This window comes from Oncorhynchus masou, chromosome 25, assembly GCF_036934945.1.
Source record: "Oncorhynchus masou masou isolate Uvic2021 chromosome 25, UVic_Omas_1.1, whole genome shotgun sequence".
Classification (NCBI taxonomy): domain Eukaryota; kingdom Metazoa; phylum Chordata; class Actinopteri; order Salmoniformes; family Salmonidae; genus Oncorhynchus; species Oncorhynchus masou.
Window position 1 is genome coordinate 14,836,797 of NC_088236.1, and position 17,558 is coordinate 14,854,354.

Here is a 17,558-nt window from a genome sequence, read left to right on the forward strand (position 1 = left end):
GGGCAGTTTGGTGAAACGAATCCCGTCGGACTCGCCTTCTGGAAAAACAGACATCCTGGGGTAATAATTACATTACCACCGTTCTATAGCAATACTAGTGTCCTGTGCAGATGGGACTTCAGATACTCACCTGTCTCTTCAGCTCCTCTATCAGTTCTTCTCCATCAAAGTGGATGTAATGGAACATAAAGGAGGCTAATAGGGCGATGACCTATTGACCCCGATGTTACTGCTTGACAGCGGTGTAGAGATCAACCTTGTAGTATACTATACACACAACATTGACCTGGACTTCCTACCTAAAACAGGAAATAATGTATCCCCATCAACTCCCTATAGTAGCCAGGCTGTACACTTGCACAGAAGGATGGATGCTCTTCAGTCTGTGCACTAAAGCATATTGTATCTGACTGAATTATGTGTGATTTGAATTAGGGCCCTCTTGATCCACTTGAATTGGTATTTTGTGCCTCCTGATTTGGTTAGTCGCCAGTCCTGTATAATACCGCTCCAGAACCATATACTGGCCGTCTTTATATCAAACGCATTATAGCAATGTATGCTGACACGTGTATGTCACTGTTTTACCTCGAGCCCATTTACTCTGTATATACAGTAGAAGTAGAAGACTGTACATTTAGAAGCAATCCTTTTTCTATCGCTCTACCATCTACATCAGTGAGTACACCCATGGATGTCCTGCACTGCTTCTGGTAGACATCTTCTGGTAGACATCTTCTGGTAGACATCTTCTGGTAGACATCTTCTGGTAGACATCTGGGTCTGACTCATCTCCTGTCAAACGGCTTGCGTCTCCAATATAGTTACTTTTGACCAGAGCCCATGGGGGGGGGGAGTATATAATATTGCGGTATTATTTTTGAAACGATGTTATAGCAATTATTTGTTGTTGTTGATAACGCTGCTTATCTAGTGCTAGTCGGCTGTACCTGCACCAAAACTCTGGTATTTTTCATCCTATAGCTTCATCTACATATTTTCTTTAAAATTGACAGCAAAACATGTTTTCAGTACTTCTTTATTTCCCTGACTGAAACTCATTTTTTCATGCTCTCTCTCTGCAGCAGACATATAGTGAGCAATAAGTTTGGGACATCAAATTGCAATAAATTTAGAATCAAGAGAATTGCAGTAAATATTGTATCGGCATCTAATTATCGTGAGGTCCCTGGCAATTCCCCTCCCTACTATATAGTGCACTATAAAGGCGATAGGGTGCCATTTTAGGGCACGGACCTGGATTGAGTGTTTTTGTGCGTGCTCTTTCAGCTCATTTTGTTCTTCCATGTCTTCCCTCTGTTCTTGAGAGCTGTTGCCGTCTTCCCCCACATGGCCCCTCATGCCCAGGCAGCACCTCCTTCCCTGCCTTCCTCCCCCTCACCACTGACAGAGAGACACTCCATCAGCCTACAGTCCTAACTACATGAAGAAAGAACCCTCACCCATCTGAACATCACGTTTCCCCCACTCATGCTCCAGACCTCTAGGACACAGTGGAGTTGGGGATTATTAGACCGGTCTTGTCCACTTTGAGGCCCATGATACTGTATGCCAGTTTTCACACAATATGAGACTGGAAAGTTTATTTTCCATTTTTGATTCTGCTGAAGTTTGGGAACAGCGTCAACAGACACAAGGTCGGAGAGTTGGCTGCTTCATCAGAGAAGTTCTCAGTTGAACCAGACGTTCCTTCACAGAACATGAGTTGCAGGGAAGTTTATTCAAGTGTAGCTTGAAAGGCAGTTGAGGCCAGTTGAACAGGGACTGTGTTATCTGCCAGTTCAGCTCCTTCATGCTGTCTACTAAGCATAATGGACTGAGATGAATACATGTTTTTCTTTGCTCAAGAGGTCCATTGGTTCCTGTCACCATGTGATCATGCCTCCCTTCAAAACAACAGAGTAACTCAAAGGACAGTGTCGGGAGTATGTCAGCTGTGTCGTGCCGCCAAACCAACCACTCACACCTCACTGTGAATCTCTGTAGTGTTTATCAAGTCTGCCAAAGTCACACAGAGCTCTCTTTGTGATACATTGGTACAATCATAATAGTCGGGATAAACACTGCCTGTCTGTTCGTCTGATTTCATCAGGATATCTATTCTTGTGCCACTCATCTCAAACATGACACGTCTGTGACTCAATCAAGTGACGTACAAACACACATCTTGTGGTTTGTACTCCTCAGGCCTGTCACAAGCTCTCAAAAGTGACTATTTTCCACACTCCCAACATACGACGAATTTGATTGTCACACTGTCAGTGAGTGAAGGGTTTGCCAACATTGAGACCAAGGCCCCCTCTCTCTCTCCTAGATCCCTGGTTAAGCTTTTCGTCAGGAACAGTTGAAACATCGCTAACCCTTTAATGGGACCATAACCATTGAACTCATTTCCAGGTTTTGTTCTGTTAGTGGCACTGTGATGAAGACACTGGACTTTCTCTTTCCTCCCTGACTGAGCTTTCTTATTAAGTTTACATTCCACAGACACTTCCTTCCAAGTCGGCCAGCTGGCCCACCATTGCCAAGACATTCCTCAGAATTTCATCTTATTTCTGTCCAATATTACCACCTCTGGCTATTAAACCCTCACAGATCACTCAATGCTTAATTGAACAACATTTAGTAACTTGTCTGTTTTATTCTTAGACTTCATTTTACAGCAGGAAAGTTGGTGCATTAGACTCGCTACATAAAGGAGGTGAACTACGCGAGACTGAATAGCTGTCACAAACACAGATGCTGCAGAATCTGTGGGATAGTTGAGTTCAGGGAAATTCAATAGTAACGGAAATACGCTGAGACTCTTAATTTTTTTGTCACTTAAAATGTATGCCAATCAAAGACCATTTGATGTTCAAAGTTAAACAAACCATACAACTCTATGCACAAGGACTACCTTTAACAATTTACACAGCATTTGACAAAAACACACTTATTAGAAGAACACCCTAGATGCAAAGAATCCCCCCCCAGAAATCAAAGCCTTTGCTTAGTCCACATTTTTAGGATAGAAAATGGTTGAAAAATGTAAATATGCCTCAAGTCATTTAAAAAAATGTTTATTCTCATTTGACATGCTAGGATTGAACTTTGCTTGTTGGTGCTCATGGGTCCTTTCAGATGGAAATGACCTTGAGATACCATGTGTCTGGATGGATTTGGGCTACCTGGGAGTGGTGCAGCAATGTGCAGTTTTGTACTCTGTTGTCAGTCAGGATGTTTGTTCAGGATGGTTTGTGAGTCACTACACTAACAGCGACGCAGCTATGAATGGCTGCCCTAAACGTCACTGCGAGATCCACTCTTGAGGCAGTGGGAGCACAAAGGATGGACTGAAAGTGGAATGTAAGAGTTGTAGATGTTATGGAAGGTCTATGTTTCAAGGCCATGGGGAGTGGCGCAAGGTGGACTGTACTGTTCTCCTGTCTCTCCTACATGTTAATAATAGTGGACAACCACGTTGGTGATCTGCCGCCTGTTATCCATCCCCATGACTTAGTTCCTTAGCATAATTCTTTAGTCCAGTTTATAGAAATGAAATCAGCCATTAGATCCATTGAGTGGTTGTTTCTTTGGTCCTATGACTCAAGTCCCCCCAGACTCTTTGACTGACTGCCTTATGGATTTACCAGAGGCTTCAATTACAGTCTTTAGAAAGCTAATCTGATCTGAGGCTATCTCTCATCATTTTTTCCCCCAACCACCTCTACTTTCTCCCAGTAAAATAAACATTTCATAACTGCAAATCAGAACAGATGGGATCAGTGGAAGATGATCTCTGCTCCAGTTATAATTACAATTGTCGAACATTAGAATATTTCCTGTAGAAGTGCTGTATGAAAAATACATTTTGAAATTATAGTTTGACGTATGTACTGTAGAACACTGACCTATTCACCCTTGTTTGTAAGCACTCTGGTATACTGAATAATTCTATCTCCACAGAGTGTAGATAAGGATGGTTTGCAGCTGTGTCCTGAAGGGTTATGGGTTGGTTTATGTGGTATTAGAAAATGATTGGTCCACAGAGCAGTAGATGGGAGAACCCAAGCCGTGGTTTGTGTCCCAAATGGCACCCTGTTCCCTATATACTGCACTATGTTGACCAGAGTAAAAGTGGTGCGCTATTAAGGGAATAGAGTGCCATCTGGAACACAGGTGCTGTTCTGTCCCTTACGCCTGGCCTGGTTCCAGCTATCCCTCCTGACTCTCTCTCTGGAAGAGGGTGAACCCCTGAGCCTGAGTCTCCCTCTACCCTGCCAGCAGGCAATTCCTCCCTACGCTACGATTACAGTTTCCCTCTACCCTGCCAGCAGACCATTCCTCCCTATGCTACGCTACGTTTACAGTCTCTCTCTACCCTGCCAGCAGACCATTCCTCCCTACGCTACGTTTACAGTCTCTCTCTACCCTGCCAGCAGACCATTCCTCCCTACGCTACGTTTACAGTCTCTCTCTACCCTGCCAGCAGACCATTCCTCCCTACGCTACGTTTACAGTCTCTCTCTACCCTGCCAGCAGACCATTCCTCCCTATGCTACGCTACGTTTACAGTCTCTCTCTACCCTGCCAGCAGATCATTCCTCCCTACGCTACGTTTACAGTCTCTCTCTACCCTGCCAGCAGATCATTCCTCCCTACGCTACGTTTACAGTGTCTCTCTACCCTGCCAGCAGACCATTCCTCCCTACGCTACATTTACAGTCTCCCTCTACCCTGCCAGCAGACCATTCCTCCCTACGCTACGTTTACAGTCTCCCTCTACCCTGCCAGCAGACCATTCCTCCCTACGCTACGTTTACAGTGTCTCTCTACCCTGCCAGCAGACCATTCCTCCCTACGCTACGTTTACAGTCTCCCTCTACCCTGCCAGCAGACCATTCCTCCCTACGCTACGTTTACAGTCTCTCTCTACCCTGCCAGCAGACCATTCCTCCCTATGCTACGCTACGTTTACAGTCTCTCTCTACCCTGCCAGCAGACCATTCCTCCCTACGCTACGTTTACAGTCTCTCTCTACCCTGCCAGCAGACCATTCCTCCCTACGCTACGTTTACAGTGTCTCTCTACCCTGCCAGCAGACCATTCCTCCCTACGCTACGTTTACAGTCTCTCTCTACCCTGCCAGCAGACCATTCCTCCCTACGCTACGTTTACAGTCTCCCTCTACCCTGCCAGCAGACCATTCCTCCCTACGCTACGTTTACAGTGTCTCTCTACCCTGCCAGCAGACCATTCCTCCCTACGCTACGTTTACAGTCTCTCTCTACCCTGCCAGCAGACCATTCCTCCCTATGCTACGCTACGTTTACAGTCTCCCTCTAACCTGCCAGCAGACCATTCCTCCCTACGCTACGTTTACAGTCTCCCTCTACCCTGCCAGCAGACCATTCCTCCCTACGCTACGTTTACAGTGTCTCTCTACCCTGCCAGCAGACCATTCCTCCCTATGCTACGCTACGTTTACAGTCTCTCTCTACCCTGCCAGCAGACCATTCCTCCCTATGCTACGCTACGTTTACAGTCTCTCTCTACCCTGCCAGCAGACCATTCCTCCCTACGCTACGTTTACAGTGTCTCTCTACCCTGCCAGCAGACCATTCCTCCCTACGCTACGTTTACAGTCTCTCTCTACCCTGCCAGCAGACCATTCCTCCCTACGCTACGTTTACAGTCTCCCTCTACCCTGCCAGCAGACCATTCCTCCCTACGCTACGTTTACAGTGTCTCTCTACCCTGCCAGCAGACCATTCCTCCCTACGCTACGTTTACAGTCTCTCTCTACCCTGCCAGCAGACCATTCCTCCCTATGCTACGCTACGTTTACAGTCTCCCTCTAACCTGCCAGCAGACCATTCCTCCCTACGCTACGTTTACAGTCTCCCTCTACCCTGCCAGCAGACCATTCCTCCCTACGCTACGTTTACAGTCTCCCTCTACCCTGCCAGCAGACCATTCCTCCCTACGCTACGTTCACAGCACCACTCTCTCTAAATAAAGGGGATGGTAAAAACAGATTATCTTTATTCCGTTCTCTCTGAGGTAGACAGACAGACATAAAGAGACCAAGTTAACACCAGAAACCTAAGTAAGCCTTGTCTAAACCAGAATGGCCCGTAGTCACACTACCCGAGTGCTAAACTAGTTTGTTGAAGGTCCAGGGGTGTAACTTTGAAGTCGGGCCTTTTCAGTTTCACAAACGGGTTGATAGTGTGCCAGGTTTGTTGCCATGCCAACTCCATTTGGTAAAATATTGAAATGCTGAACTGAAGGCTAACTCTGTAATGCAAACACTGCCGTGTGGACATTCTGATAAAGGACACAAAGGACCATGTGAAATGTGGTAATTATTTCTTTACACTGCTAAGCGTAGTAAATAGTGATCGAAGTAACCGGCAAAAGGCGACCCTTTGCATTCAGACGGTTACTTAACACGTGAATGAAGAATACACTAACTAATACATCACTATTGACAGGGAATGTCGTCATACAACGTTTGATTTGCAACACCACAGGTCTGTTCAGGGATGTAGCATTACAGAACGTTCCGATAGAAGTGTAGAAATGTTATGAATGACTCCATATCTTCAACACTGAGTGTTTCATGTCCCCTAATATAGCCTTGTCCTTCCTTCCTCCCGCAGCCAGGACAGGCGAGGTGATTGGAGAGTTTAGCCGCCTGTATGAGCAACAGTATGCAGTGGCCCTTTTCAACAAGGTCCGCTTTGACATCGAGGGAGGTGGTGGGCCCCAGCCACAGCTACTGCACCGCAAGGTAACTCACTTTCTCCCCCACTCCTCTTGTCCTCTACTCTGTTTCTGCCCTGATAAGGTGACAGAATAACACCTGAAGTTCTGACATTTGGAACACTTTGCCCACGTTATGTTGAAACTGAAGAAACTCTCCTCGCTATATCAATATCAGTTTGTTCTGAAGCTTGAAGTGTGTTCAGATATAATAGTAGCTACAGCATGAGAAGTCCTTGCCACTCTCACTTAAGCCAGAGGAGTAAACCGTAGTTTAGAGTTCTGCAGGCTACAGAGAGAATCATTCAAGGAGCATTGAGATATTTCCATCACTGTGTCACCGATGTGAAGTACAAGTTACCATGGTGTGATGCCACTGTCCCTGAGGTATCAAGTCAACCGTGCTACGAATGGAGGGAGCAACAATCGAGCTTGTGACTTCTTGAGCCACTGCCACATTTGACTCTAGGGCGAGTGATGTTGCTGCAGAGGACCCTAAGTGCTCGATTTAAATCCGTAACGCTGAAGATCTGCTTTGTAGCACGATGGACATTTTAAAGGCAATGTTCCCGCCTTAGCAGAGACTGCATTCACAGTAAACGTTGTCATGTCGGCTCAATTAGACATGACCTTTACATTTCAACCGCTCTATAAAGGCGATTTGCACATGGGCCACTGTAAACGGCAATTGAACCCCAAGAATATCTGCCTACCGTGTGTAGAGACCAGCGGTCCCGGGTTGTCAGCTCGACTGTTGTCGTAAAGTTTTTCAACCATGCGTAGGGAATGTTCAAGACTTTTCCAGCTGCCGCCCTACTCCCAGAACCTTTGCTTTCTGCAGCCAGTCTGTAAGCGCATTAATGCTGAACATAAGCGCTATGATTTGAATCGAGCCCCTAGTATAACTCTTTTATTAGGCTTCTCCTGAGGGTCCAGAGTTGAGCCTGTTGCCCTGTTTTTAAAGGCCCGTAACACTCTCGTAAAGAGAAACAGTTAGCTACATTCTGTCTGGAGTTACAGCTGCACTGACAATGCTAACTACATGAGGCTGTGAAAGAGATTGCAGTTTTATTGTCAGTGAGGTTTTTGAGGAATGTTGGCTGTTTTCCTGAGAACAACAATGCTGTCTTCATGGGCAAATGATTGGATAAATGAATCAACACTGCTGTGTCTAGACTACATTTGAGACATCACAGACAGTAGTACCACATGGCAATGCAGTAAGTATACCTGATGTTTCAAGAGGAACTCCAAGGCTTTAAATAGTAGGCCAGTCCTTGGTCCATGAAGATGGACCAGTCCACCAAAGAGGTGATGTCATCAGAAGGTTAATATAATATAATAATATATCCCATTTAGCAGACGCTTTTGTCCAAAGCGACTTACAAGTCGGCTGGGGCCACTACTTTTACATATGGGTGGTCCCAGCGGGAATCGAACCCACGACGCTTGGCGTTGCAAGCGCCACGCTCTACCGACTGAGCCACACAGGTTCTTACAGACTCCCCTGTCTGGCCCATTCAGGTTCCTCTGGAGAATAGATCCATCTTCTCTGGAGCTCTGTTCCAGTTTCTGGAGGAGATCAATAAATGGAGAAACCACTTCATCTTCGTTCCTGACTCCTACACTATCAACTACTATGACAACAAAGCGGTAAGGAAAGATTTCATTCAAATGCCCCCCCCCCCATTATGATGATGCATTTGTTAGTATTAGTGAATTGGCTAATCAAATGTGTCAATCCCTGTAATGTACATGGAGTTCTAGATGTGTATTATATCTGCAAGGCTCATTCTCATAAATGTCATATTGTCAACAAGTTTAACTTTTGGGGATAAAGATGCAATAGAGCATTACATCTGCCTTGTCCTTGTGTTCCCCATCAGTCTCATGAGAGAGGGCTTCCCCCCAAGGGAAACATCAACTGTGCTGGGTACAAAGTGCTGACTTCAATGGATCAATACCTGGTGCTGCTGAACAACAGCCTGCCTGGTGAGAACATGTTGGGACTGAGAACAAGGGAAGGGGGTGAGGCACATGTTGGGACTGAGAACCAGGGAAGGGGGTGAGGCACATGTTGGGACTGAGAACCAGGGAAGGGGGTGAGGCACATGTTGGGACTGAGAACCAGGGAAGGGGGTGAGGCACATGTTATGCAGGTTAACTTTTACTGTCAAGAATCTTACCCTGGCACCAAAACTGAGCGATTTCTGCCAGATGGGCCAGCTGATAAGTAAAAATTGCCTGTCATGAAAACAAACATTAGCTTTTTGGTCTTAATTTAAGGTTAGCAGTGTGGTTAGGGTTAGCATCAGACTTTGTGGCTGTGCCAGCTGCCGAGTACTGCAGAGCTTCCTCCAGGGCAAGATTCAGGACCATAAATGCCAACCTACATATGTTAAGACTCCTCCCATAAATGCCATATGTCATCATTTTAAAGAGGAACGGAGACCTCGTATTGCACTAATGAACGGCTCGCTGTTGTTTGATGTAATGTGGGCATGTTCCTGTTTCCGAAGGGCTGTTTTTGTGCTACTGGATGGTTCACAACATGTGCAGAAAGGATCACTTCCTGGCTGGTGCAGGACTGTTTGATGCAGTGTTGTATAGACTTTAAATTATTGTCTGAATATTTGATGTATTGCGAAGCATTGTCAACACCATTTCACCATATCAAAATTCTGGTTACATGTAAATGTGCTTGTTGCATAAAGGTTATTGTGATGGTGTGTTTCAGGTGTAAAGGCTAAAGTGGGTAACTCTCCATTCCTGAAGTGTGCCACCCAGTTCCCCCTGATCCTGTGGCACCCTTACGCCCGCCACTACTACTTCTGTGTGGTGACGGAGAAAGAACAGCAGAAGTGGCATGCAGTCTTTCAGGACTGTGTAAGACATGCCAATGATGGTGCGTATCCCTGTCAAACCAACACAAACATTCAATCCCAGACTCACTGTATTACCCGTCGAGATCATCCTGTCATTCATTCTGTGGTCTATTTCATTCTGTGGTTGTGCGCATGTTGAAACACAAGTGTCCATTTTTATGGTTGAAAGTTCTGCGGCATGCTTGAAGGAACTTAATTGCAGTGTTCAAACACAGTGAGTGACCCAAGTGTCTAGATGAATTGGTTCCCAGCCTTGGTCCCGAGGTGTTATGGTGAGGCAGTTATTGAGTAATACATGAAGGCAAGAGCACACTTGTCTAGAATCAATGACCTCAAGAGTTGTGATATGTATAGCAAAGTTGTTGATTTAGAGCCCCATTTAACAGTAGTGCATTGCTACTAGCGGTAGCATAATGACTTGTTAGCTGTTCCCATAGACTTCCAGTCATTGAGCCAATGACTAATCATTTAAGTGCGCCTTGACAAACTTATTTAAATATTGTATTTATTTATTGCAGCGGTGGGCCACCACTGCTTAATAAATATAGGTGAAACACTGGCTCAAGTATTTGAAAGATTTCAAATGGCATTTGAAACCAGGTCTGCCCACTAATATCAGACTAGATATAACTCAAACAGGAAGAGAGATTTGAGCAGGGGAGTGGAGTGTAGCAGTGAAGTATACACTGAACTGACTGCTGGTGAAGTGACTATGTCTGAACCCAGGAATTATGGCTTCCAGCTGACCACCACCAAGCCAAACCCAGACTGTGTTGTCCTCCCACCATCCTCACTGTCTCTTGATGGGTCCCATCATGTTTCTCATGCAACAGCCTCTCTGCAGAAATGTAGATTGATCAACAGTGATAGAAGTGTCACCTGTCTCCATACAGGTCTGTGTCAATATAAAAGCCTAGTAGGTTTACAATCCAGTACATTATGATCAAATGGGGAAATGACTGTTAACAATCCTCCTAGGGACTTACTGATAGTGTTTTGAATTAGGCCACCCATGTTGGCTCTGTAGAGCTGCACAGCAACTATGCTGGCAGAGACTGACGTATAGCTACATAGTTTATACATAGTTCTATGGTTTTGGCTTCGTTTCCTCTACAGCATGTGTCAAACTCATTCCATTGCGTGTCTGTGTGTTTACGCTCCTCCCTTGTACTTCATTGTTGAAATAAGGTCACTGGTTAGTAAGGAACTCCCCTCACCTGGTTGTCTGGGTCTTAATTGAAAGGAAAAAACAAAAACCAGCAGACACTAGGCCCTCCATAGAAAGAGTTTGACACCCCTGATCTACAGTATAATAAGCAGCCACAGCACTTGAGCATTGACATCTGTAGTAACATCCAGTTAGTTATAATGTCCAAGCAGACAGAAACTCTGGTGAATGTTGCATTGGAATGGCCTGTGTCCCAGTCTGTGTGTGCTATCATACCAACTCCCTGCCATGGTTTGGTTTGACAATGACCGTACCAACAGATCTGGGACCAGGCGAGTAATTGGACAGATTTGGACTCTGGGATAGATGTCCCCATAGCGACAGGGAAGACTGTCTCTGAGAGGGAGGAGCTACCTGACACACTGTTTACTTTCCTCCGTATGAGCTTTACGTAAACCGTATGCCAGACACATGATTCAATATGTTTTAGAACTGGCGTCATGTAAACTTGGGTCCAACAGTTTCATCATTGACAGGAAGGAAATTAAATTTGCTGTATCTGTCTGCACAGGGCCTGTCTTGTTTGGTTATTGTGTGCAGACCAATGTTTTACTTTAATTGCAGTGTGTCATGTATATAAAAACATGTATTATGAGTAGACCAGGAATACTTTTGGAGGTTTTATTTATTTATTTTTAGCAGGGTGAATGTGAGGACAGTGTTTTGGGATGAGATCTATGCTCCCTGAACTAAGAAAAAAGAGCTGTACTGTACTCACTCCATTCTCTTTAGCTTCTACGTGGCCACCAGAGTTTTCTTTCATTGAGGAATAAATCGGATTAGAAAAGAAACATTCATGACTGTAGAGAATCCCAAGAATGACAGCTGCCTCTTGCCTGCTCAAAGATTCCTTTACCAGATTTTCTCTATTAAGTTCGAGCTTGTTCCATTTGTCTAAACAACGGGTCTACGGTAAGCCCCGGGGGTCTTCCTTCATGCCCTCTCCCTCTCAACATGAAACATGTGGCCAGCTCATGCTAAATTCCCTACAGACTCTTTCTTGTTATGTCAGAAAACAAACTGTCCTCTAACTCTCAGATACTGGCAGCAGTACTTAGCATGTCTACTATACAACAGTAGATGACTCAATTAAGTCACAAAATGACTCTAATTAAACCATCAGATTGTGGACCTGGAATGCTTAGTCAGGCAATCCATCCCTGTGCTAGTTTTGTGTAATTGTCATTTAACCTTTTTAATTAACTAGGCAAGTCTGTTAAGAACAAGTTCTTATTTACAATGACGGACTACCACAACCAAACCTGGACAACGCTGGGCCAATTGTGCTCCGCCCGATGGGACTTCCAATCCCAGACGGATGTGATACAGCCTGGATTCATACCAGGGACTGTAGATGCACTGAGATGCAGTGTCTTAGACCTCTGCACCACTCGGGAGCCCTGTTACTACACAGCTGATTCAAATGATCAAAGCTTGATGGTTAGGTGTTTTTATTCTTTTGATTAAGCTGTGTAGTGCTATAGCAAAAACCCATATAGTGTACCCCTTGGGGTCCTGAGGACCAAGTTTAGGGAAACCCTGGTTTAGGGTTTGACTATCCATTTACGTTTCAGTCGTTTTAAGGATTAGCACTTCAAGTACTGTGACCCTTTTTATTAGGGTTGCAAAAGGATATTACTGGACATTTTAGAAGTTTACCTGAGAACTACCAGAGTTTTGGTATCTTTCAGGATTTTGTGTAATCCATCACAAAACATCTAGTGGCCCTTTTGGGTACTTCAGATTCTAACAGGTGTCTGTAATGATCCTGGCCCTCTGGTAAAATAGATTATAAAATAGATTTTAGAATTAAACATGTAACGACAAATCTGTAAAACATGATCCTAAATATAAACCCACTTAGTGCATACAATTTGGTGTTTAATATGAGGCTTTCAGCATGAAATATCCTTTTTTTTTTTAAACATAAATTATATTAAAACATTTTGGTGTCAAACTGGTGGCAGTTTTTTTTATAATGCTATTTTCTGGAACTATATGGTCTATGTACTAAACTCCTGGACATATGGACACAGATGTATATATTTTTGAAGTTATTCAAGTATAAATGACCAAAGTTATGATACATTTTCCAAAATTACTGAAGATTCTGGTAACTTTGGTAAATTACTGGTAGTTTTTTGCCTAGTGGTTAGAGCATTGGGCCAGTAACTGAAAAGTTGCTGGATCAAATCATCCTTGAGCTGACAACGTATAAATCTTTTCCCTGAACAAGGCAGTTAACCCACTGTTCCTAGGCCGTCATTGTAAATAAGAATTTGTTCTTTCCTGACTTACCTAGTTAAATAAAGGTTAAACTATTTTATTTTGAATTGCCTTATGACCCAAGGCACATACCAGCCTATACACAGCATATCACTAAATGTATACAATTTGTAGAAGCTCCAGTCTGATCCACCATCATAAAGAGGTGACCACAATGTTATGGAACCAGTCTGTAGCATGCACATCCCATATGTCGGGTTCTCAATCCTCTCGTCGGGAACCCCAAGCCGTTCCATGCATTTTAACTATTCCTGAGCTAGCACACCTGATTTCAACTTATCGTCAAGTCCTTGACGAGGGGAATCATATTAGATACAACAAACATGTGAAATGCCTGGGGGTCCCTGATGAGAGGTTTCGGGACCATTGCCAAATGGCACCCTATTCCCTATATAGTACCAAAGTAGTCCCTGGTCAAAAGTAGTACACTATATAGTGAAAAGGCTTCCATTTGGGATGCACACCAAGTGTTCATGGAGCCAGGCCCTGAGTGGACAGACAATGTGTCGTACTGCTGGCAGCATAGCTTTGTGTTTAGATTGCAGGCTCAGTAAACTCTGGTATGTGGTGGCAATTAATTTCCTTGGCTGGGCTGCCCTTCCTCTCTGGCTCTTCAATGGTATTATAATTGTTTACTGTTATCACTTCGCTTTAACAGCAGTGGATTTGTCATTCATGCTAATAAAGCTTATTTGAATCCTAAAGACTGGTATGTACACGTGTCTGCTCTGAAGCTGGTCCCTCTGACAATGCAGACTATTTTAAAACCGGTCTGAGAAGACACAGCCTGACCAGCTACTGATAAGGACATAGTGAACATGCCCCAGCTGTGACCCAGGCTTGGGTAGTGTGTGTAGCAGTGTTAATTTTGGCACTTTTTTTGTCTAAAATATTAAGTCATAGTCACGTTGTAATTTGAATAATGACTTGGTCTAGTTACAAAGTGAGCCATTTTAGTCACATCACATTTGTATTGCCTCAACATATAGTAAACAAATCACTTACTTCCATGTGCACTAACATATATAGCCTTGTCCTACCAAATTATCTTTCCTATTCTCTTCATAATAGCAGAAATATGACATGTATGTATCGTGGCGACGTCATTGTTATCAGACACTGCAGTCACAATGGTGTCCAAAGTAGAACTGGAGCTATTGACTTTCGCCCGGTGATGTAGTCAAGTCACTAAACCTAGAGCCCCAAGTCCCCTGTGCTCGAGTCGCAAGACCCTATGGCTAAAGTCTGAGTCCCAGTGCTCCAGTCCTGGTCCAGGAGCTCACGTCTGAGTCCCAGTGCTCCAGTCCTGATCCAGGAGCTCACGTCTGAGTCCCAGTGCTCCAGTCCTGGTCCAGGAGCTCACGTCTGAGTCCCAGTGCTCCAGTCCTGGTCCAGGAGCTCACGTCTGAGTCCCAGTGCTCCAGTCCTGGTCCAGGAGCTCACGTCTGAGTCACTGGGTCCACATGAACTCAAAGCCACTCAAAGCTGTATTGGTATTGTATTGGTACTCCCCAGTAGGACCAGTCCTCCATTGGAATGAATGACATTCTACAGTATTTCAAGTCAATGTTTAAAGGACATAATTACATGTGTTTTTGTTTGTTGTAATGGAGACTAACATTAGCAGCAAAAAAATACTTCAATAAATATTTATTTTTGAGGTTCAGTTCACAAAATATAATTTTAAAGTATGTCTGTCATAGAATAAATGTGTCAAAGAATGTAGACATGAATAAATAAGTTTCTATAGATTCCAAATCTTACAATGGAGGAGTGCCAAGATGGCTGTGCGGGGGTTTCAATACAATGCCCCCTGTCAGTCATCATGGTTTACAGTGCCATCGGATAGTATTCAGACCCCTTTATTTTTTCCACATTTTGTTACGTTACAGCCTTATTCAAAAATTATATAAAATAGATTTTTCTCCTCATCAATCTACACACAATACCCCATAATAATAAAGCAAAAATAGTTTTGTGGAAATATTTGTACTTTTATTACATTTTAAAAACGGATCATGTTTACATAACTATTCAGACCCTTTACTCAGACAGTACTTTGTTGAAGCACCTTCTGGCAGCGATGACAGCATCTATTCTTCTTGGGTATGATGCTACAAGCTTGGCACACCTGTGTTTGGGAAGTTCTTTCCCGTTCTTCTCTGCAGAGCCTCAAGCTCTGTCACGTTGAATGGGGAGCGTCTCTGCACAGCTATTTTCAGGTCTCTCCAGAGATGTTCGATCGGTTTCTGACTGGGCCACTCAAGGACATTCAGAGACTAGTCCCAAAGCCACTCCTGTATTGTCTTCGGTGTATGCTTAGGGTTGTTGTCCTGTTGGAAGGTGAACCTATAGCAAAGGTTCTGAATAATTTAGTAAATACGGTATTTATTTTTTGCTGCAGAGATGGTTATCCTTCTGGAAGTTACTCCCATCTCTACAGAGGAACTCTAAGCTCTGTCAGAGTGACCATCAGGTTCTTTGTCACCTCCCTGACCAAGGCCCTTCTCACTGAGTGCTCAGTTTGGCTGGGTGGCCAGCGCTAGGAAGAGTCTTGGGGGTTCCAAACTTCTTCCATTTAAGAATGATGGCGGCAACTGTGTTCTTGGGTACCTTCAATGCTGCAGAATTTATTTTGGGGGGCGTGCCTTCCCCCAGCTCTGTGCCTCGACACAATCCTATCTTGGAGCTCTATGGACAATTCCTTCAACCTCATGGCTTGGTTTTTGCTCTGACATGCACTGTCAACTGTGGGAACTTGTATCTGGCCTTTCCAAATCATGTCCAATAAATAGAATTTACCACAGGTGGACTCCAAGTTGTTGAAACATCTCAAGGATGATCAAGGAAGAGGAAACCTGAGCTCAATTTCAAGCCTCATAGCAAAGGGTTTGAAAACTTATTCTAGGTTTTCTGTATTTAAAAAATAATTTAACAAATATTTCACCAAGAATTTGCTTTGTCATTATGGGGGTATTATGTGTAAGTTGCTGAGTATGGTATTTGATAAAAACAAAAAAACATTTTAGAATAAGTCTAACGTAACAAAATGTGGAAAAGGTCCAGGGGTCTGAATACTATCCGAAGACGCTGTATACAGTCATGGCCAAAAGTTGAGACACTATTAATTTTCAGTCTGCTGCCTCAGTGTCTTTTAGATATTTCTGTCATGTGTTCCTATGGAATACAGAAGTATAATTACAAGCATTTCATAAGAGTCAAAGGCTTTTATTGAAAATTACATGAAGTTGATTCAAAGAGTCAATATTTGCAGTGTTGACCCTTCTTTTTAAGACCTCTGCAATGCTGGCATGCTGTCAATTAACTTCTGGGCCACATCCTGACTGATGGCAGCCCATTCTTGCATAATCAATGCTTGGAGTTTGTCAGAAGTTATGGGGTTTTGTTTGTCCACCTGCCTCTTGAGGATTGACCACAAGTTCTCCATGGGATTAAGGTCTGGGGAGTTTCTTGGCCATGGACCCAAAATATTGATGTTTTGTTCCCTGAGCCACTTAGTTATCACTTTTGCCTAATGGCAAGGTGTTCCATCATGCTGGAAAAGGCATCATGCTGGAAAAGGCATCAAACTGATCCTGGATGGTTGGGAAAGTTGCTCTCTGAGGATGTGTTGGTTTTTATTTATTCATTTCACCTTTATTTAACCAGGTAGGCTAGTTGAGAACAAGTTCTCATTTGCAACTGCGATCTGGCCAAGATAAAGCTTAGCAGTGTGAACAGACAACACAGAGTTACACATGGAGTAAACAATTAACAAGTCAATAACACAGTAGAAAAAAAGGGGAGTCTATATACATTGTGTGCAAAAGGCATGAGGAGGTAGGCGAATAATTAGAATTTTGCAGATTAACACTGGAGTGATAAATGATCAGATGGTCATGTACAGGTAGAGATACTGGTGTGTAAAAGAGCAGAAAAGTAAATAAATAAAAACAGTATGGGGATGAGGTAGGTGAAAATGGGTGGGCTATTTACCAATAGACTATGTACAGCTGCAGCGATCGGTTAGCTGCTCAGATAGCAGATGTTTGAAGTTGGTGAGGGAGATAAGTCTCCAACTTCAGGGATTTTTGCAATTCGTTCCAGTCATAGGCAGCAGAGTACTGGAACGAAAGGCAGCCAAATGAGGTGTTGGCTTTAGGGATTGGTACCAGTCTTTATTCATGGCTGTGTTCTGAGGCAAAATTGTGAGTGAGCCTACTCCCTTGGCTGAGAAGCAACCCCACACATGAATGGTCTCAGGATGCTTTACTCTTGGCATGACACAAGACTGATGGTAGCGCTCACCTTGTCTTCTCCAGACAAGCTTTTTTTTCCGGAAGCCCCAAACAATCGGAAAGGGGATTCATCAGAGAAAATGACTTTAC

General features: G+C 43.9%; 1 protein-coding gene across 1 annotated transcript in view; it reads left to right on the plus strand.

Annotated features, from left to right (window-relative positions):
* The window catches only part of LOC135513812 (protein Niban 2-like), a 49,730-nt gene that overhangs the window by 7,678 nt on the left and 24,494 nt on the right, over nt 1-17,558 (plus strand). The window contains exons 2-5 of the mRNA XM_064936759.1: nt 6,669-6,799; nt 8,296-8,424; nt 8,658-8,763; nt 9,509-9,676. Coding sequence (XP_064792831.1) covers nt 6,669-6,799; nt 8,296-8,424; nt 8,658-8,763; nt 9,509-9,676 — 534 coding nt within the window. The remainder of the gene's footprint in view (nt 1-6,668; nt 6,800-8,295; nt 8,425-8,657; nt 8,764-9,508; nt 9,677-17,558) is intronic.